The 20,736-nt window shown below is 45.2% G+C and overlaps 1 protein-coding gene and 4 non-coding genes across 5 annotated transcripts; 2 read left to right on the top strand and 3 right to left on the bottom strand.

Moving 5' to 3' along the window:
• Nucleotides 1-910: 910 nt before the first annotated feature.
• On the bottom strand, nt 911-984 carry TRNAI-AAU (transfer RNA isoleucine (anticodon AAU)). Its single transcript has one exon. It is a non-coding gene; the product is annotated as a tRNA-Ile (tRNA).
• A 2,447-nt stretch (nt 985-3,431) lies between these two features.
• Nucleotides 3,432-9,942, bottom strand: PRSS16 (serine protease 16). The gene is made up of 12 exons (XM_068558929.1): nt 9,873-9,942; nt 9,637-9,797; nt 8,701-8,800; nt 8,429-8,558; nt 7,531-7,654; nt 7,184-7,261; nt 7,049-7,096; nt 6,302-6,592; nt 5,394-5,535; nt 3,842-4,021; nt 3,617-3,762; nt 3,432-3,500 (listed from the first exon to the last, which is right to left on the bottom strand). The coding sequence occupies exons 1-12, from the start codon at nt 9,940-9,942 to the stop codon at nt 3,432-3,434; spliced, it is 1,539 nt and encodes a 512-aa protein (XP_068415030.1).
• A 1,695-nt stretch (nt 9,943-11,637) lies between these two features.
• On the top strand, nt 11,638-11,711 carry TRNAI-AAU (transfer RNA isoleucine (anticodon AAU)). Its single transcript has one exon. It is a non-coding gene; the product is annotated as a tRNA-Ile (tRNA).
• Nucleotides 11,712-14,539: 2,828 nt separating this feature from the next.
• TRNAL-UAA (transfer RNA leucine (anticodon UAA)) lies at nt 14,540-14,622 on the top strand. The gene has a single exon. It is a non-coding gene; the product is annotated as a tRNA-Leu (tRNA).
• Nucleotides 14,623-20,014: 5,392 nt separating this feature from the next.
• TRNAR-ACG (transfer RNA arginine (anticodon ACG)) lies at nt 20,015-20,087 on the bottom strand. Its single transcript has one exon. It is a non-coding gene; the product is annotated as a tRNA-Arg (tRNA).
• Between the last annotated feature and the right edge of the window lie 649 nt (nt 20,088-20,736).

Consider the following 20,736-nt stretch of genomic DNA (forward strand, 5'->3'; position numbering starts at 1 on the left):
TGGGCTGGGCTTAGTGACTCGCTTCTAAGAAAGAATGAAGCCGAGGTGACGCTGTTTGACGTCTCAAGCTAAATAAAAGACAAACATCTTCTGCCTGGCTCACTCTCTCAAGAAGTCATAGACTTCATAGAGTCATGGACTCTTAGAAGTTCTTTATACCATATTTTCATGCTAGTCCTTTTCGTTATTTATATTGGAAATATCTTCTCCCATTCTGTGTTTCATTATTTTATAGTTTTTTTTTTGATAAACAGAGTTCTTCATTTCACTTAAATTTATCAAATTTCCCCTTATGTTTAGCACTGTTGTGTCTTATTCCTTTAGAAACCTTCTCCTATCCCAAAGTATAAATATAAGTGTCTCTTACAAAAAGGTAACTTCTATAATCCAAAACCACACTATTTGTTGTTCAAACTGTTCCACGTTTGGTCATTGGGAGCTCTTTCCCTGTTATAAAGAGACGATTGTCAAAGCTGTTTCTTTTTTAGTGTTGATATTAATATATTTTTTTCACACGTCATATAAAAGATCTTGTTTCATCTTTCGCTGAACTAGTTAAGACCCAAGTGTGGAAGTGTAGAAAGTGTGGATGGTTTCCCAGTTTATTTTTGGACGAAAATAATCCAATAGGGTCAGTTTCTTTGCAAGAATCAGTTACCCAGTGGAAAAATAATATGCTCAAAACGGCTCTATTTCCCTTGCTGGGTCACTCACTGCTAACCTTTCTCCCTGCAGATGGGAGTCAAAACAGGACTTCAACCTTGGGGCACATTAAAGATGTGTGTTCAGATTTTTTAAAGTTCTCAGCGAGAGGTTTGTCTTCTAGACATTAATTGTGACATCGTAGTGGACCTGAAACTGGCAGAACTCTCATGTGTGTATAAGTGTAAGAAAGTGATCTTATACAGCTTGGCCCGTACGGGGATCGAACCCGCGGCCTTGGCGTTATTAGCACCACGCTCTAACCAACTGAGCTAACCGGCCACTAGCCTTCGAAGGTATTCCTCCTTAGATAATTAAATGAAAACGAAATAAACCGGTTTCTTCCAATTCTTCTGGGGCTGGGGAAAAGGGAACATAAAGAACCAAAATAACCCAAAATTAACATTAAAAATAAAATCACATTCTTCCTATTTCACTCTCCCCTATCGTGGAGTTAGGCAAAAGAAAAAGAGAAAAACTTAACATTTGGCCTGAATGAACTCTACTTCTTGGGGGCCTCTCTCAAACTGACAGTTCTGACCCCAAACGATCAGAGCCCCGGAGTGAGGTGTCCTTCCTCCTACCCAGGGAAGCCCGGGGGCCAACGAGAAGATGCTCCAAGCCAGATTTGGCGGCGGGCGGATCACGGAACTGACCACGGAGCGGCCACGGAGCAGGGCTCCGAGGGCTCGGCCCCTGCGCGCGCCTCTTGCGGATGTACTTCGCTCCTGGAGACCCATTCGGACAGATCCCAGGACATGAGACCTGCGAACTTGCACTCTCTTGCCGCCGGCCTCGGCCTCGGCCTCGGAGTGATCCTGAAATGCCTTCCGCCCCGCGCACTGTGTGGTGGGCCCTGACCCGGAGCAGAACTACGTCCCCAGAATCAGGGGCCTTTATCTGGACCAGCAGAGAAACATCTAGATCTGAGAAGGGTGGCAGCGTCGAGACTCAAATTGAGCAACTTCAGAGGAAAGAGGCAGAAACACCTGCACCTGCCAGGTGCAGAGCAGCCCCGGCTTTTTTCACTGCCCAAAGGGCCTCCAGAGAAAACCCTCAAAGGCTGAGGTAATCAATATTCTGGAATACCTGAGAGCTAGCCCTGGCACCACAGACACATCGGTAGGGAAGTTCTGAGAATACTTAAGGGAAGGTAGCCCAGCACCAAACCCAAACCCATTCGAATAATAAATGGAGAAGAAGTTTGCAAAGGAAAATGAAAGAAGTTGCATCCAGCAAAGTAGGAGGAAAACCAAAAGTATGTGAAGAGTTGAGGGTTGACCTCATTCTTTCATTTCTCAACAGGTACTGAGCACCCACGATGTGTCAGACCATGGTGCACATGCTAAATATATAAAGGGACACACTGAGGCTAGACCTCAGCATGAGGGGCTGTGGTTAAAGAGCAGTAAGCGGTACAGGGTAGCACCCGGTGAGCGGGGCTGGGATTAATCCTCAGAAGAAAAAAAAAAAAAGTTACTCCTCAGGGTTTGGAGTCAAGAAAGGCAGGGAGTGACTTCCTCACAGAATGGGCTTTATGGCTTCTGTTACCATCCCAGCCCCCAACCCCTTGTCCTGACTTGCCTTTACTTCTCCTCCACTTCCCAGCTTCCCAGAGGCACTCAGTCACCCTGACTTGCTAATTCCTGCTCCTGGTGGCTGCTGCTCCGAGTGGTGAACAGGGCACTGCTGGCAGTGCTCAAGCAGGCTAAGCGGGACCCTTAGCACTGGGGTTGGACCCCTTGGTACTGGGCCCAACCTCTTAGAACTTGGGGGTGTCCCCATCAAGAAGGTTTGACCAGAACCCTAAATCCCTAGGGTTGGAAGCTGAAAATGCCCGAGAGTGACATTTAATTATGGAAAAAGATGGTGAGTGAAAAAGATGGAAAACTGAAAGACAGAGAAAGACAAAGATTAAGTGACAGGAAGAGAAATAGAGACAGTGGGGAAGAGCATAAGGGACAGAAACAGAGCCTGAGGGAGAGAGATATTGAGAAGATAACGAAGGAGAGACGGAAAGTCTGAAGAGAGGGAAATAGAGGCAGAGAGAGAGAGTGAGAGAGAAAGTGACTAAAGGGACACAGGGACCAGAAATGAGAGACAGGAGTAGAGCAGTGGAGATAACTAAGGACCGAGCAAGCAAGAGAGGAGAAGAGTAGAGGAGATACTGACTGAGAGACAGGGACAGAGACACAGACACAGAGAAATAAACAGAAACAGACTAAGACACAGAGAGAGACAGAAAGGAAGATATCCAGAGAAACAGGAGGAGGTGGAGAGACAATTAGAGACAGAGACAAGTTAGACAGGAAGAGACTGAGGGAGGAGGGCACAGTGAGACAAACAGTGAGAAGCAGAGACAGGTCAGGGTCTGAGGTCCAGAGAGAGACATGAAGCAAGGCACCCAGTCCAGGAGCTGAGCAGAATTTGAGCCAGAAGCTGATTTGCAGGGGTAGGAGAGGAGCATAAAGAGCCATATTTCTTTGACATTTAAAATAACAATATTCACGATGAGAATAATCACTTATATTCACATAACTCTTTGTCTGTAACAAAGCACTTTTAGTTGGGAGTGAGGACGTTTGCAGACACAAGTCAGTTTTATGCAGAACAGGTGCTAAATCTGAATTGCTGGGAATTTCCTCTTTCAAAACAAGCTTTCTCTTGTCCAATAAGTGTATACATCCAGGACTGAGGTGGCCACACAGGGAATGGTGAGGATGTGGGGCTCAGACCCCACCCCTAACCTGGCTCTTCTTTGCCAGACCAAGCCAGGTCTGCAGCTGCTGGAAGATGTTCTGTGGTGAGGTGGAGAGAATTTGGACAGTCAGACTCCAGCACTTGTAGAGAGCAGGAACATGCAAATTAGTATGCAAGTGACAATGCAAATCACCCAGAGCTTTTTCTCTCTTACCTGGCGTGCTAGGCGGAGGCTGGGGGAGTCTGAGGGTCTCTCAGGTGCCATGTCCAAGCAATGAGAAGCACTAGGGATGAGAAGGGCTGACTCTGAGGGTCCCAAAGGCTGTGTTATACTTAGCACATGCCAGGGGTCTATATCCCCTGGAAAGAAAGGAGAGAATGGTGTGTTGAGCTAGGGCCAGGTAGACACTAAGGAGTCAGGTTCTGATAGCATGCTCACCATTAACAAACAGCACTTGGGTGGCCCCTGGGGTCTGGCCACCATAGTAGGAGTTCGTCTGGGACACAGCCTGGGCTATGGATGAGGCTGAAAACCCGAACACCTGCTCACATAGCTCTAGTTTGGAGGGCAGAGCTGGGAGCTGGGAGAAAGGGCATTCAGGGACCTCACAGGTGACATCTGTGGAGAGAGGTATCCATAAGTGGGAAGTACATAGCCATTCCCCTACCTCTTCAATAATCATTTACAGAGCTCTCCCCACTGATGACCAAGACAGCTCTAGACCCTCCTTTCAATGAGTTCACGGTCCTGTCAGAGACATACTCAGCCCCAGACAGCGATGGCCCAGAATGATCAGGGCTGTTATGGACAAAGGCCTGCAGTAGGGGTGGGGCCATCTCAGAGGGAGCACAGTGGGCTCAGGGACAGCATCCTGCAAGGGATAAGACCTTAAGGAATTAGCCGGTGTGAGGCAAACAAAGAGAGAAAAGAGGAAACCGCATGTGCAAAGGTCTAGAGGTGAGAAGGAGCCCGGAGTGCTGAAAGCACAAATTGGACACCTGCTTAATATCCATAGCTCCCCTGTGCTTTCAGGGTAAATCTAACTTCTCAGCCTCACATTAATTCATTCCTTCCTTCACCATTTATTTGAGCACCTACCATGTAGTCAGATATATGTTGAACAATATATTGGGAACATAGTGACAACAAAACAGCCCCAGGCTTTGCTGTCACAGGACTCACCATCCAGAGGGGAGATAGGCAATAAAGAATGTATGATAAGACTGTGGAAAGTGCTAAGGAGAAGAACACGGAGGTAATGGGGTAGGGGGCAGGGAGGCAGACTTATCTTGAGAGATCGTGCCCCCCTTCCTGAGGAGGGGACATCCTGTGTTGAGACTTGGAAACGAGTAAATTGTGTGAAGAGGGGAAGATAAGTAATCCAAGAAAATGCCTGAGGATTAGGAAGATTGGTGTACCGGGCAGGGGGTGTCAAAATATGCAAAGCCCTGTGAGGAAGTTGCATTGTATGGGTGAAGTGAAGGCCTAGAGACCAGAGAAGAGGCTGCGTCAGGGATCCAGGCAGGAGAGCATGGGGACCCCTACCAGGACAGCAGAGGTGGGAAGAGAAAGGGGTTGGGTGAACTGCCGAGTTGTCCAGGATAAACAGTGGGCAAGACTCAGTGATTGACAAGCTATGGGGATGACAGGAAGGAGGCATGCAAAGCACTGTTAGGGTTTCTAGCCTGGTAACTGGAGAGGGTAGGGCCATTCCTGGGACAGGCACATAGATGAAGAGCAGATTGAAGGGACGATCACTCATGTTGAGGGCTAAGTGTGTGAGTGAGAAGGTACGTGAGGGTCAAGCACACATGCACACTCTAGTACGGCTGTTCACCCCACACCCCACACCTGCAGGTTAAACGAGGCCCAGCAGTCCGGCTAGTTGTCCTATGGAAATGAAAACGAGTCCAGACTACCTGTTAGATAGCTTGTCTGGGCATAGCACAGAATGTATGTTTTGGGGGTGAGGGTTAGGCCAGTCACTCACAGTAGCCAAACTCGGTACAGGTCTGGTACAACCACTGCCGGTCGCCAACGCCGGCCACTTGGGGTTCTGTGACCTTCAGCTGTGCCACTGTCTCTGCTCGAGAAAAGCTTAAACACTTCTGGCCCAGGCTGTGTGTGACAACCTAGGGGAAAATATACATACATACATACATACATACATACATACATACATACATTCCTCTCTTCCTCCCATCAAGCCAGAGCATGGAGCCATAGATCCCTACAAGTCAAAAGTCAGAAGTCAGAAGAGGGAGTCCCTGAGTTCTCCTGGAAGTCAGTCGTCAGAGGTGGTGGGGACCTAGGTCCCTGTGGGTTAGAGATTAAGGTACTAGATGACCAAGAACATCTTACCTGTGATATCTTGGACATGTGAGAATATCTTAGATCTCAGTTTCCTCAGCTGTGCCTACCTCGAACTATTGTGAGAATTCAATGAAATAATAAATGTGAAGCACACTGCACACTACTTGGTGCAGACAGCGCTGGAAAAGTGACAGCTGGATTGTAGCTGTGGATTCCGAGGCTGGGAGCCCGGTCTCTAGGAGAACTGTGTCCCCAGGGCTACCTTTTTTCATTCTATAAATACTAATTGAGAGCTTTCTGTGTGCTAGACGCTGTTGCAGGCTCCAGGAAGAGGCCAGAACAAGGTAGGCAAGCTAGATAGTAAGCATAGTCGTTAACATTTGCATACGGTGTGCCAGGCTCCCTGTTGAGTGTTTTCCATGCCCCTACTTCATTTCACCTCCGAGGTCCCTATGAGATGTCATACCCATTTTACAGATGAGGAAACTAAGGTGCAGAAGGCTTTACGCTTGCGGAAGATCACACAGCGGAGGTGGAGCAGGAACCCTTGTCTGCCGACGCCTGGCGGTGCTCAGGGGTGCTCACCTGCACTGCCCGACGAAGCCCGCGGTAGGGCGCAGGGCTGCTGCAGTTGTCCCGGTCCCCGAGGAGGAGTCCGCAGAGCTGTCGCACACTCAGCGGCGCTCCCGCTTGCCCGTCGTACTGCACCGCCCCTCCCACGAGTGCCTGCAGCGCCCCCAGCAGCTCTGCCTGGTCCGCAGCGCGCCCCAGGGACCCACATGCGCCCAGCTCCGCTCGCAGCGCTGCCTGAGCCGAGCCGCCCGCGCGCAGCCGTCGCTCCACCTCCGCAAAGGCTGCGGACGCAGCAGCCCGGCACTGTTGGGAGCGAGAGGCAGCGTTGGCGAAGACTCGGACCCGGGCCCCGGCCTTTCCCTTTCCATGACCTGCATCCTCCCTGGGCTCCCACACTTTCCCGGCGCCAGTTTCATCCCGGGGGCAGTTGAACGCCACTCAGACCTGAGGCCCCGCCCTCTTCCGGCTCCTCCCCCGGGTCGTCCCCCAGGCCCCGCCCCACAGTGGAACAGCCTCCTGATAGGGTCTTCCGTCCCCAGGCCCCGCCTCCGTATCAGCCCCGCCCCTGTTGGGTCTCCTCCCTTCTTGGTACCCGGACCCATCTTCAGCTCCCGCCTTCTTCCCAAATCCACCCATCTCTCGGGGATCCCAAGTCCCTCAGACCCCGACACCTTGCAAGCTTCAACCTTTTCTTTTGGCCCCCATCCTCAAGGCCTCTTCTCTCTCCCTATCCCCCTCGGACTGGGTCCCACATCCTACCTCCGGGGATCCGCCAATCGCAGTGTTCATTAGGCTTCTAGACACCACCTAAAAGTCCGACCGCCGGAGAGTATCAGGTGACTCCGACCACTGAGGCCCTCCTCCCCACCCGGACCCACCGCCCGCCATCCTTACGTCATTATACTCGGAGAAATCCAGTATGGCCCGCACCGGAGCGGAAGAGGCGACGGAGGCGAAAATGAGATGGGGAAACTGAGGGAAGAGAAGTTGTCAGCCTGGGGGCTTAGGGACTGGGATCCCATACCTTCCCGCCCCTGTGTCACTCACTCGTTGTGTGATCTTAGGCAAGTCCCTACCTTCTATACACGGGACTCCCGTGAAGGCAGATTGTAGGAAGCTCTTCTGGGCGGAAAGGAGGGTGTGGGAGGAGGGAGTGTGGTGGGCAGGTATTCTATTATCTGAGTTGGGGACCCCGGAGTCCAAGTTCCCTCCCCCCAGTCCTCTCAGAGGAGTCCCGGGACCTTCAGCCTGGCCCAGGCAGCCAGGGAGCCGGCATAGGAGCCTCCGAAGCAGAGCCAGGGGCTGGAGAAGGAGACGTTGAAGAGGCGGGAGAGTGCGAGGCGGGCAGAGACCACATCGGCCAGCCTAGGGTCAGAGGGGAGGCTGGGTCAGTCCCCATCACTGGGAATCCCTGAAGATTCCCCTATTGTATAGGCGGGAATGGAGAGTGGAGGGAGTCTGGCCAGAAGCTAGGGCTCTTTTCTCATGATGTATTTCTGAGGACTCCCCATGCCCACAAACTCATTTCTACGTGAGTGCCTAGGTCAGGGGAGACCCATCTGGAAAGCCTCCACCATTCTCTTCCAGACTAGGTGGGAGAGGAAAAACCTCCAAGGCAGTTTGGGTGAAAATCTAGCCTGTAGGAGAGATCAGAGAGTTAACTGGGGAGCCAGAGCCAATCAGACCTTGTGGCCACTGCAAAGCTTTTGTCTCTACTCTGAGTGTGATGAGAGACATGTGAGGGATTTGAGCCGGGAGAGAGGTGATCTGATTTATGCTCTAATGATCACTCTGCTTCATCTGGAGAATAGACTGGAGGGATCAAGGGCAGAAACAAGGAGACCAGTGAGGAGGCTGTGTCATCCAGGTAAGAGATGCTGGTGGGCTGGACCAACAGGCCATAGTGAGACAGCAAAACGTAAGAATACAGTGGAAGGGGGGATTGGGGGAAAGGGAAGGAGAGAGACCCAGAGATGGGGAAAGAAAGAACAGGGCACTGAAAGACAGAGGCAAAAACATGGGACCAGAGACTCAGAGGTCAACTTCGGGCAGTGGAGGAGAGAGACACAGATGCAGAGATGCCAAAACACAGACATCCTCAGTCCCATGACCCCAAACACTTTCCCGACCCCTACTCACGCATGGCGGCTGGACAAGAAGCGGAGCTGGGCCACGTCGAGCCCCTCAGCGGGTATACTCAGGCCATAAAATCTATGTTCCAGACCTATCACCAGGGCCCCCCAGACTGGGGCCAGGGTTGCAGGGTGCCCTGTGAAGAGTCCAAAGGGGGTGTGTGTGAAGTGGGTGTCAACTCCTGCAACCCTCAGACCTCATAGCACTGCAATATGCAACTCCCCTTCCTGGCCTCCACCAATTCCTCAGCTATGTCTCTCCTCACCCTTGCATCTTACCTCTCATCACTGAGCCAGGCCCAAGGCTGCCTTCGCCTCCCAGATGCAGGAATACAGGCCCATCCTGGCTGGTCCAATGTTGGTCATTTACCCAATACCGCTAAGAGGTAGGATGGGGAAGAAGAAATGGGATTGTGAGAGTTCTGACCTGTTCTTTATTCCCTGTTCGCTCCAGTCTCTCTCCCTAATGGATCTCTGTATGCTTATAGTATCTGAAATAGGTTTGTTTATTTACGTGTTCATTTCTCTCCTGTTTGTCTCCTCATCTAGAATGTAAGATCTACAAGAGCAGATATTTTTGTCAGCTTTTTCACTCTTATATCCCCAGGGTCAAGAGTAGTGGCTAACACTTGGTAGGCACTTGCAGTATACTGAAATAATAATTGTAGAATAAGTAATGAATGCAGATGGATTTAGGAATAGGGCCTACGTGAGATGACCTCTGGAGACTGTGGATAGAGTAGGTGTGAAAAATGGTAAATCTGTTCATTCATTCAGTAGATATCTTCAAGTGCCTATTGTGAGCCAGGTCTGGTTCCAAAGACGGTCCAGATTTTTGCTCCATACTGAGACTTGGTGGTGGGTTTAGTGTTTAATCTGAAGGATGCGGGGGCGGTGTTGAGGGGCAGTGAGGGAGTGAGAGTGAATGACAGGGAAAAGGAAAGACTGAAGGACAGGACCTGAGGGACAAAAAAAGTGGGAGGCTGAAGAAAGGAAGGGGAGACTAGGGGGTAGAGGGCAAATCCAAAAAACAGAGGGGCTAGACTAAAGGGCCATAAGGGATTCTGACAGCAGGCATCGGATAAGACTGAGGGGGAGAGGGATGGGGAGACAGAGGTGTAGAGATAGGAATGGAAAGCAGAGACTGAGGGGCAGGGTAGGGAGACTGAGGAGGGGGGCAGGGGACACAGTGGACTCCCCTTCTCCGGGCCTCACCTGCAGGAAGGATCGTCTGTCAGAGGCATTGAAGGGGTCCAGTGGCTGCTCCAGCCACCCCTCTTTTGGGAGGGCCACACCTCCCTGGTCCAGGCTCAGGCCCAGGCCAGAGCTCTCCTGAAACCGCTGAATGTGCTCACCTAGGCGCCTAAGGAGGGAAGCTGTGGGACGTGGAGGGGAAAGAGTCAGTCCAGGCCCCCTTAGGAGCCCCTACCTGACCCTCAGGATCCTCCTACCTGGAGCTGAGGACCCCCAGAGGGAAACCATGAGCAGAGGGCCCAGCCACGGGACAGGCCCAATGGCCATGCCGTCCAGTCCTCCGTGCAAGGGCTCTAGGTGCTGTGTTCTCCCTGCTCACTCAAGACTTCAGCTAACATTCCCAGGGCTGGCCTTTAAATTTATAGTCTTTGATCAGGAGCTCAGGTTTCTTTTCTGACTCCTGTCCTGGGACAGGTCAAGCTTCTGTTGGAACCACTAAAGCGAGGCAGGGACGCCAGAGTCTGTATATAGAGACCTGCCGGTGTGTCCCCTGGATATCCAATTACTTCTCTCTCTGCTCCCGATTTTCTCCTCTCTTGCCCCCTGATCTCCCTCCCCTCTGGCCCTCAGTCTCCCTGCCTGCGCCTCAGTCTCTTCTTTCCTTCAGTCACCACTTCTTTCTACCTCAGGACCCCCTCTTGCCCTCTTCCTCTCTCTGCCCTCAGCACACTTTCAGTCCCCCTCAGTTGCCCCAACACTCAGTCTGTCCCTCTCTTTGTTTCTCGCTTCTCTTTCAGTCTTCTCTCTACTTCAGTCTCTCTCTCATTTAGTCTCACCATGTCTATTTTCCAGTCTCCCCCTTTTCTGCCCCTCATCAACCCCACCCCCAACCCTCTGACCCACAATCTCACCACGTTCCTTAGAGTCCTTAGAACACTTTGAATATCTCAGGCTTGCTCCTGCCTCAGAATGCTTGCTCCTGCCGTTCTCACTCTGTGGATTCCTATTTCTCCATAAACACTCATGTCGTGCTCCCTCACCTCAGTCAGATCTCTATTCAAAGGTCAGACAGGTCTTCCATGGTCAGCTCTTTACAAATTGTCAAACCTGTAGGTCTCCTTTATTCTTTACTCTTCTTCATAGCAACTTATCACTATCAGAAGTATACATATTTTATATGGTTCATCATCTGTCTCCCAGATTAGAAAGTAAGCTCCATGGGGCTATGGATTTTCATCTCTTTTGTCCATTGCTAAATGTTGGGTCCTTACTACAGTGTACATAGTGGGCAATCAGTAAGTGTTTGTTGAGGGAATGACTAATGCATCAACTAATGTTGCTGGTTCTACTCTAAAAATTTATCCAGAATCCAATGACTTCTTCCCATGTCCAGCACTATCACTTTCTTCTAGCCACCATCATCTCTGACTTGGACTATCAACAAGCCTCTTAGCTTTATCTCTATCTTCAAAACGGACATATTTTACTTCTGGACAATGCACCCTTTTTAATGGTTAAAGCAGATGTATAAGGTATGTTTGATGGGCCACAAGACAGGCTGTTCTAGTTAGCATAAAGTTCACGCCAAATCATGTATAAGTCACAATGACTTCCCCATATCTCAATATATGAGGTGGCAACCTTGTCTGGGTTTGATTTCAGGGTAATGCTTGCCTGGTAAAATGTGTTTGGAAGAGTCTCCCCCTCTTCTACTTTTTGGACGAGTTTGAGAAGGACTGGTCTTAATTCTTCTTTGAATGTTTGGTAGAATTTACCAGTGAAGCCATCTGGTCCTAGACATTTGTTTGTTGGGAGGTTTTTGGTTACTGATTCAATCTCCTTGTTAGTAATAGGACTGTTCAGATTTTCTGTTTCATCACGATTCAGTGTCGGTAGGTTGTATATTTCTAGGAATCTATTTCTTCAAGGTTGTCCAATTTGTGGACGTATCATTTAGTCTTAGGCAGGCACAAGAAGGTGAAACTTATTGTTATTTTATGTGAAAAGTAACTTTTGTGGCGTGGCCGGTTAGCTCAGTTGGTTAGAGCGTGGTGCTAATAACGCCAAGGTTGCGGGTTTGAGCCCTGCACGGGCCAACTCGTGCTTTTTGGCTCTTCACTTACTAAATAATCTTGCTGCAGGCACCTATCAAATTGGAAATAACCTCGCAGACGTAAAATTGGGATTATGTTGACTTCATTTGTTCTTCAGCAATGGCACCCACCTTCCTTGTCTACCCCCCCAGGCCCCGCCCCCAGCAAACATAGTCCCAGCAAGAAATGAAATTTAGATGTTTCAGGTTTGACAAAGGTGCATTTTCATCACTCAATACTTGAAATACAAAACCAAAGTTCATTTAAGGAGGGAGCAATGTTGGTAAGGCACAGTCCCTTTGAAAGAGCTGATGGCTGATGTTTTCTGGGGGGGGGGGGGCTTAACACAGGCTTTCAGAGGCTAAGTGGGTTGACATGTTCTATGGAAGCATGGTTATTGGGAGGAACTGCTGTTGTTTGGTTGGCACTCAAAGATATGTTTATTGGAGTGAGTGCATCCCTGGCTGGCTCACTTTCAGAAAGCAGGGGTTGACAGTGATTGGTTGTCATACAAAAGTATGTTCACAAAACATTTGTCATGGATAGATTGAATTGGTCTAAATTCAGGTCTGGTGGCTACTTGTCACCACTGCTACAGGACAATCAGTCTTTTCCTAAGTTTGTGATTAGTATGTGTTCTCAATATTTTACTTTGGCATAAAGCAAAATTAGTTGTTTAAATATCCAAGTAATGTATAATAAAACACTGATTTTTATTATTAATGACTTTTCATTAATTTTTTAATTACCTTGAGGGTATTATGTTAAGTGAAGATAAGTGAGACAGAAACAGACAAATTTTGTATGATCTCACTTACATGTGGAATCTAAAAAACAAAAACAAAATCAAAATCGAGTTCACAGACACAGAGAACAGATTGGCAGTTGCCAGAGGCGGGGTGTTGGGAGATGGGCTAAATGAATGAAAGGGGTCAAAGGTACAAATTTCCAGTTATTAAATAAGTTATGGGGATGTAAGGTACAACATGGTAGAATAGTTAATAACTTATTATAAAATAAGTTATAGGGATGTAAGGTACACCATGGTAGAATAGTTAATAGCACTGTGTTGAATATTTGAAAGTTGCTAAGAGAATAAATCCTAAAAGTTTTCATCACACAAAGAAATATGTAACAATGTATAGTGATGGATGTTAACTAGACTTATTGTGGTGATCATTTTGTAGTATATACAAATATCGAATCATTACATTTTATACTTGAAATTAATATAAGGTTTATGTCAATTATACCTCAATAAAAATACTGACCAAAAAAGAATTACAATAATAGAATAATAGAAAAACTCTTGTGTATGTAAACGTATGGGGACTCCTTTCTCTGATATGCCCTTTCTTGCACCCACTACTCACCCCTCCCAATTCAGCTCTGACCCAGACACTGACAGGCCTGGATTTCCCTCAATATGCAAAGGCAAGAATCTCTCAGGCCATGTCTTTGCTCATTAGCACATAATATCTAAAAGGCCAGAGACAGAACCTGGCACTGGATGGACCAATGAAGTGAGTGACATATTCCTTTCTCCTGGTTTTATAAGGCAATGGAGGACATAGGTTTTTGAACTCAGTTGTGCATTGCCAACAAGGGATGGACTCCTTCTGCATCAGTGGTTTTAAGCTTGAGGAGAGTTACCCTTGGACCTTTTGTGCTTGTATGTTACAGCTGACACAATCCTCTCATATTATCTCATATTATTGTATGGGATGCAGAACCCACAGACAGGGAGAGCCGACTGTAAGGAACTTAATCAGCCACAAATTTTGGTATCTGAGGGGGTTTCAGGAACCAATCTCCGCAGATGCAGATACCAAGGGGTGACTGTATTTAATTATTTTTGTGGCTTGCAATAGATGTTTTATGATGTTTATAAATTAATTCTATTCCAAAGCCTACTTCAGGATTTAATTTCATCTCTGGTTCCAGAAGCCTTCACAGACTTTCAACACAACTCCCCAAATACCCATCTGAAACCTGTTTTAATGAGTTCTGAAACAACCCAGTACCCCAACCCCGAAGTGTCTGGCAGCATCTTACTGACTTGGTAGATTATGTACACCTGGCTTAGTACTTAGCACATAGTAAGTACTCAGGAAAGAAATTTCATTAGTGGAGAGATAGAACTTCTGGTTAAAATACTTCCTTATTAAAACCAATGTCCTGTATTCAAATTCCAAACTCCATATGCTTGCACTAGGATTTTCCAAATGTACTCCAAGAGGAACTTGTCTCGATATTAACTGCCCTCTGATTCCAAACCTGAAGCCCTTACCTGGGCAATTAGATACAGTGGGTTTGGAATGGGGCAAAACAGTGTTCTGTAGTGAGTAATAAAACATGTACGTTCCACCTTTGTAGAGTTGTGAGACATGGTTCATGAGGCTGCATTCTCACCACCTCTGTTATACCACTTCCTTTCCTCTTTGGTTTCCACTAAAAGAAGTGTCTTCTCTTGAGCATAGTGAGTTGGGTCTGGAAAAGTATGTATTCCTGTAGCATCATGTGCTTTTTTTTTTTTTTTTGTCATAATATTCCTCATCTTAATGTAAGTCCATAAGATCAGGGGTGGTTCAGTGTTTCCCTAACCCTGGTTAAAGCGTGGCACAAACTTTGTGATTAGATAAACTAATAAACTAGTGAAAATAAACGTTTTCATTAGTTTTTTCCAAGAAACATTACAAGGATTTGTTTTCTCTCTTTAAAGCTTGGTCCCAGATTTCATGCGTGTAAAATTATTCATAATCTTCCAGGGACTAGGAAGTCTAATTAACTTTAACCCAGTAATACTTGACATGTTGCTTTTAGTATCCAGGACTGGGATGGCCGAGTGGGTAAGGCGTTGGACTTAAGATCCAATGGACGTGTGTCCGCGTGGGTTCGAACCCCACTCCCAGTAGGCTTCTTTTAGCGGGTGTCTTACCTGAAAATGAGAATTCCTTGTGCAAAGTTGGAAGATAGTCCAGCATGTAGATGGCTCTGAACTTCTTTTATCCAATCGGACAGGATCTATCTATAATTGGGTGATTTAGATAGTTTAGATATAATGTAAATATTGACATATTTGTATCAAAATCCGCTATCTAATTAGTTGTTTTCTATGTGTTCCTTTTGTCCTTTGTTCCTTTCTTGTATCTCTTTCTTCCTGTCTTTGAAATGTATGAGCATTTTGCATGATTTGATCGTATCTCCAGCATTGCCTTAACATTTGTATGTCTTAAAAAAATCATTAGTCGTTTCCCTAGAGTTTTCTATATACAGCTACAATTAATCAAAGTCCACCTTCAAATAAGGTGGAGACTCCTTTCTCTGATATGCCCTTTCTTGCACCCACTACTCACCCCTCCCAATTCAGCTCTCAATATTTTGTTATGCTGCTTCCGGTGCAGTGTAAGAAGCTTGCAATAATATACTCCCTCCTATATTGTGTGTTATTGTTGTCATAGATTTTGCTTTCATGTATGCTGTAACTGTACAATACGTCACTACTACTTTTGCTTAATGCAGTCTATCATTTTTAGAGTGATTAAAATTGGGAAAAAGTATTCCTTATATGTACCTCCATTATATGTACAGAAATGAATATTCATTCTTTTGTATTCCTTTTTCCTGAAGTCCATCTTATAACATTTCCTATTTTGCAGGTCTGATAGTAATGCACTCTTCAGTTTTTGTTTGTCTGGAAAGACCTTTATTTCTTCTTCACTTTTGGAAAATATTTTTTGCTTTTTTTTTAGCCTCTCATCACTTTAAAATGTCATTCCGTTATCTTCTGGTATACTTAATTTCTGATAAGTCTGCTGTTTTAGATAGATAGATAGATAGATAGATAGATAGATAGATAGATAGATGATAGATAGATAGATAAATGATAGATAGATAGATAGATAGATAGATAGATAGATAGATAGATAGCTTGGAATTCTCTGACCTTGGAGGTGAGGTTTGATGTACAGGTTTCCTCTGCTATCGGGAAGTAGAGCATTCCTATAAAACCTTTCACAAGCTGAATTGGTGTGAAGTGAAGAAGCAGTTACCTTAGGACACTTCTTGCACATGGATGCACAAAATAAATGTAGGTGAAGCGCAGATGCTCACAGACACAGTTCAAAGCTATAGCGGCGTGATGCTGAGATGCTGACTGTAGTTCCTGGGGGAGGAGCTTGGCGGTCCCACCCTTGCTGCTCCTGATGCGCGCTGCCTCTATAATGGCTTTCTACAAAACAGGTACAAACGTAGGTCTTTCCTAAAAATGAAGTGGAAGCAAAGTGAAATTTTGGAAAGTGAGGGACACCTGTATTTCATTATCTTGGGAAAATACTCGGCCATTAACTCTTCAAATATTTTTTCTGCTCTTTCTCTCTTCACCTTCTGGGATTCTGATTACGAATATATTAATCAATAATTCTTCAGTGCTCTTTTTTTCTTTTTTTTCTTGGTGTTTCAGCTTGGGTAGTTTTTAGGCCTACCTTCAAGTTTATCACTTCTTTTCTCAGCTCTATAGAGTCTACTAGTTAGTCTATCAAAGGCATTTGATAGACTAACTAGTAGACTAGTTAGTCTTACTGTGTGTGTGTTTAAATTTAACATATTTATTGGACTTTTAGTTTGCAACAATCTACTGAAATGTGTCATCTGTTTATGTGTTGGGGTAACGTGGGGACCTACTACTTTCCATTGGCATCTGAAATGGGTGCGGTCTCGAGGGACTAAGCCCGTAACCTGTGGGATCTGATGCTATCTCCAGATAAATAGTGTCAGAATTGAGTTAAACTGTAGGACACTCAGCTAGTGCTGTAGAATTGCTTGGTGGGGGGAAAACGCCTATGTAGTTGGTGGCCAGAAGTGTCAGATGCAAAGTGTTCTTGTGTGAGTAGTGAAGGAGACACACAGGAGGAAAAACAGGTTTTTTTCTAATGCACTTCTCAGCCACAAATTCACCCTTTTAGACTACTGTTTGAAAAGGGTTCTGGGCCTTTTAAACATTTATTTTCTTGTGCCAGCTGGCACTGAAATTTTGTCAGTAGAGGGTGCAGGAGAGACACAGTAGGAGGAAAGAGTTTTGCTTTCTGGTTCCAGGAGCTCCTGCAGCCGTCAGCATCTCCAGCATCCAGCTCCATTCTACTGACTTACAAAATAGTAGAGAAAAGAAACTGGATATTCACAAATCCATTCACAAATATTTATTGACCACATCATGTGTGGTAAATATTCCAGGATGCAAAAAAGAATTAAGACTGTTTGTGGGAATCATACAAAATAGAAAAAAAACAGTGGTTGCCAATAACTGCTGTAGCTCTCATTGCAAAGTCTCAGATGGTAAAGTCATTGATTAAAGACAAAATATCCAATGATTTGCAAAGCAAATCACTGATAATCTCATTGCATATGAGAGGGGCATTGTCACCTGATGAGAATTCTGAACTGTTTGGTGTCCAAATAATAATTTACAGTGCTTCATTCATGCCATGTGTGGAATGATTTTTCATGCAACTTTTTACATAGTCCATCCAGTCTTTCCCTCTCTTCTTTGAAAACTTCCAGTGCCTGCCACCTTCAGAAACCACATGTATAAAGTAAACATCAGGCTCTTACTTTTCCACATCATACAGCAATTGAACAACACGGGTTTGATCAAGGATCAATTCCCCAAACTGTGTTCAACAAAATGAGGGCTAACACTTTTCAAAACTGTAAAACCTATGGAGAGAGCCCCACCAAATTGCAATCCAGGATCTTTGTTTACTAAGCACGCTCTTTAACCAGCCAACCCACAGAGCCCTCTTGAACAGAAAAAGAAAAACAGGTAAAGAAATCTAGTGTGAGAAAGTTTTCATTTTCACATACTAAGAATTGCATTTGGAGAAGAATACACATATTCTTTGAAGTAAAGAACAAACAAATTCTTTGGAATATGACACTGCCATGGTGCCTGCTTCAAAGAACCACATCTTTGGCAAACTGATCACACTTTACTGATGTTGCTACATCACAAACCGCAAGAAGATGTGAGAGTTAACAAATAATATCACATAAGAAGTAAGTTTATTTTTTCTAGTAGTCATATTTTAAGAAGTAGAAATAAATAAGTGGAATTAATTTCAATGTTTTAACTCCAAATATTATCATTTCAACATGCAATCAATAACAAAAATTAATGAGATATTGTACATTCTTTTTTTAAAAAAATAAATTTTAGAAACAAGTGTTAATGGGTATTGTTTTGGACAGGGCACTTCTACAACATTCTGGGGGAAAGGAAAAAATACTCACTTCACAGTATAATCTCTGTAGATTATTGGGGGGGGGGGCAGGGACGTTCCCAATATGCAGAGTTTTGAAAAAACCTAACTTATCTCCTTTAAGTCCAAGAGTGATTTGATTATTATATCAAAGGTCTTTTTGTTTATTTGAGAGGGAGGTTGAAATGGGCGTCTTTCTAAAACAAGCCTCCACCACCAAAAAAAAAAAAAAAAAGTATTCAATGAAACTTACACGTTTATAAAAGAGAAAAACAAACCAAAAATCTTGAGAGTAGAAAAGTCGGTTACCTTGGTTGCTTAAAGCCTAGTGGAATAATACTAAAGTTGTGAGCGTCTCCATATAGATGTTCTATTTTTTTTTCTTCTACCGTGGAAGTTCCCTGTTGATGTTAGCTGGAAAAAGTGGGTAATAAAATACAACGCACTAGTCCAGTGCTGCTTAAAGTATGGTCGGCGGAATAGCAGCAGAAGCATCACCTTGCTAAAAATTCATGGGCTGCATCCTAGTACCAATATAGAATCTCTGGGGGGGAGGGGGGTGAAGCCTAGAAAACTGGGCTTAATACTTTTTCTTAGCGATTCTTCTCCGCGCTAAGTTTTGAGAAGCATTTACATCAGGAAGTTCCAAATCCTTTGGACCTTTCTTCTCTCCCCACCCCGCTCCCCTTTTAATTCGGTAACAGCCCAACAGATGATGTATCAAACGAGGTCTAGACGCGTGGCAGGTTCATTCTTTCGGTTGCCGGCACCCCTCACAACGCACACTGTCCAGAGTCAATCAACTTTTGTAAGATAAATACATGAATACCAACAAATGAAAGTCTCCTTTGCATGTTTTTGTTCCTTTCCCAGCTTCACCTTGATTTCCTTCCCAGGTTCCTCCACTCGGCCCCAAGCGTCTGAAGTCACGCCCCAGGAACACCTAGAAAGGAGATCCAGCTGTTGAAAGAGACACCACCCCCAAACTGCCACTTTCCTCTTCTCCTTTGACACCGTCGCCCTCTTCTTGTGTGTTTAACTTTTGTCCAGGATCGCTTACAACTCGGAACACTTTCTTAGTCTCAGTCTTCGGCGGTGAGGCTGCCGCGCTCTTCTAGTAGAGATCCGGAGCTGGGCGGGGAGATAAGAGTCTGAATAGCTTTCTCGAGTGTCAGGGCAGATCTTTGCCAAGATCGCTGAATTGAGGGCCTAAGGGGGACGCTATTATTTCGTTTGTCCACAGAAGCGTCTTTCCTGCTTCAGTTTCTCCAGTTGATGTCCCTTCTTTTTCCTCTAGGACCGATGCTCAGAGACAGAAAGTGTGCAGGGGAAGAGCCGGAAGAGTGAGAGCCCTGCCCAATGGGGGAAAAATTAATGAAGAAAATACTGGTCAGACTTTGTTTCTTTTCTTTGACACTTCTTTGATCTTTAAAAACTAATATATACTTCACATTCTATAATATTCACATAAAAGTGTACAATTCAGTGTTTTTGAGTATATTCCCAGAGTTGTGCAACCATCGCCATTATCGAGTTTCAAAACATTTCCATCACCCGCAAACCAACTCTGTACCCTTTCCCCAGCTCTTGGCAACTACTACTGCCGCTATGGATTTACCTATTCCGGACATTTCATATAAATGGAATCATACAACATATGGCTTTTTGTGTCTGGCTTCTTTCATTTAGCATGAAGTCTTCAAGTTTCACTCATGTTGTAGCATGTATCAGAAATTCATTCCTTTTTATGGTCAAATAATATTCCGTATTTAATTTTTTAAAGTTGTCTTTCTAAAGACCTTTCCGTCAACTCCCCTTCTCAGTATCATTAAAAGAAACGAGATTAAAAGGACATTTCAGAAGAGAGATAACTTACGCATCCATTCAGACTTAACGGACAGCCAAAACTGCACTGTGTGGCGGGCACCATGCAAAGCGAAGAACCAGATCGAAGGACGTTAAGAATTTGTTTGTTATCAATTTGAAACATGTACACAGAGACATATTTTTATTTTTATTTTTATTTTTTCCTAAAAGATAAGGGGAAGTCGAGCCAGCCAGGAGTCGAACCTAGAATCTTCTGATCCGTAGTCAGACGCGTTATCCATTGCGCCACTGGCCCCCCTTGTCACAAAGCTCTCTATTACTCATTATTCACTAGAATCATTGAGAAAACAGTTGATTCATGATACAGACGGAAATTAGTTGTACAGGAAAGACCTATGGATTCTAGTAAAACTGGTTATCTTCGGGGTCAATTTGTATAAGTTACATTCACTTAAAATATTTATAATTATGAAAGAATTTTCTGCCTTGGAGCATCATGTATGTGATAGAACGACTGTGGTTAGCATTCCCCCCCCCCCCCCAGTTATGTGCGTGATTGTCTGCGTTGTTTCTACTTATGAACGCTTCTTTAACTTCTGCAGTCGGTTCATCTGTCCATTCATCAAGTCATTTCATTTTCCTTTGGCACTTACGGATGTTGAGTATGGGTCAAAAATTAGTGACCCATTTAATTTTCAATTTTGATATAGTGAAAGAGAAAGTGGAATAAAACACATTCTTGAGGTATTAATCATATTTTTCAATCTCACTCTCCAAAGAGCCGAAATTCTTTACACAGGAAATAATTTCAGACTCTATGCAGCAGAAAAACATTCCGAAACACCCATCCTCCCAAATTGGGCGAAATGGGGATAATAATTTAATAAAGGTAAACACTTTAAGAACCAAATTCATATAGGAACTTAGAAGTTCAGAGTTAATAT

This window comes from Eschrichtius robustus, chromosome 12 (genome assembly GCF_028021215.1).
Source record: "Eschrichtius robustus isolate mEscRob2 chromosome 12, mEscRob2.pri, whole genome shotgun sequence".
In the NCBI taxonomy this organism is placed as follows: Eukaryota; Metazoa; Chordata; class Mammalia; order Artiodactyla; family Eschrichtiidae; genus Eschrichtius; species Eschrichtius robustus.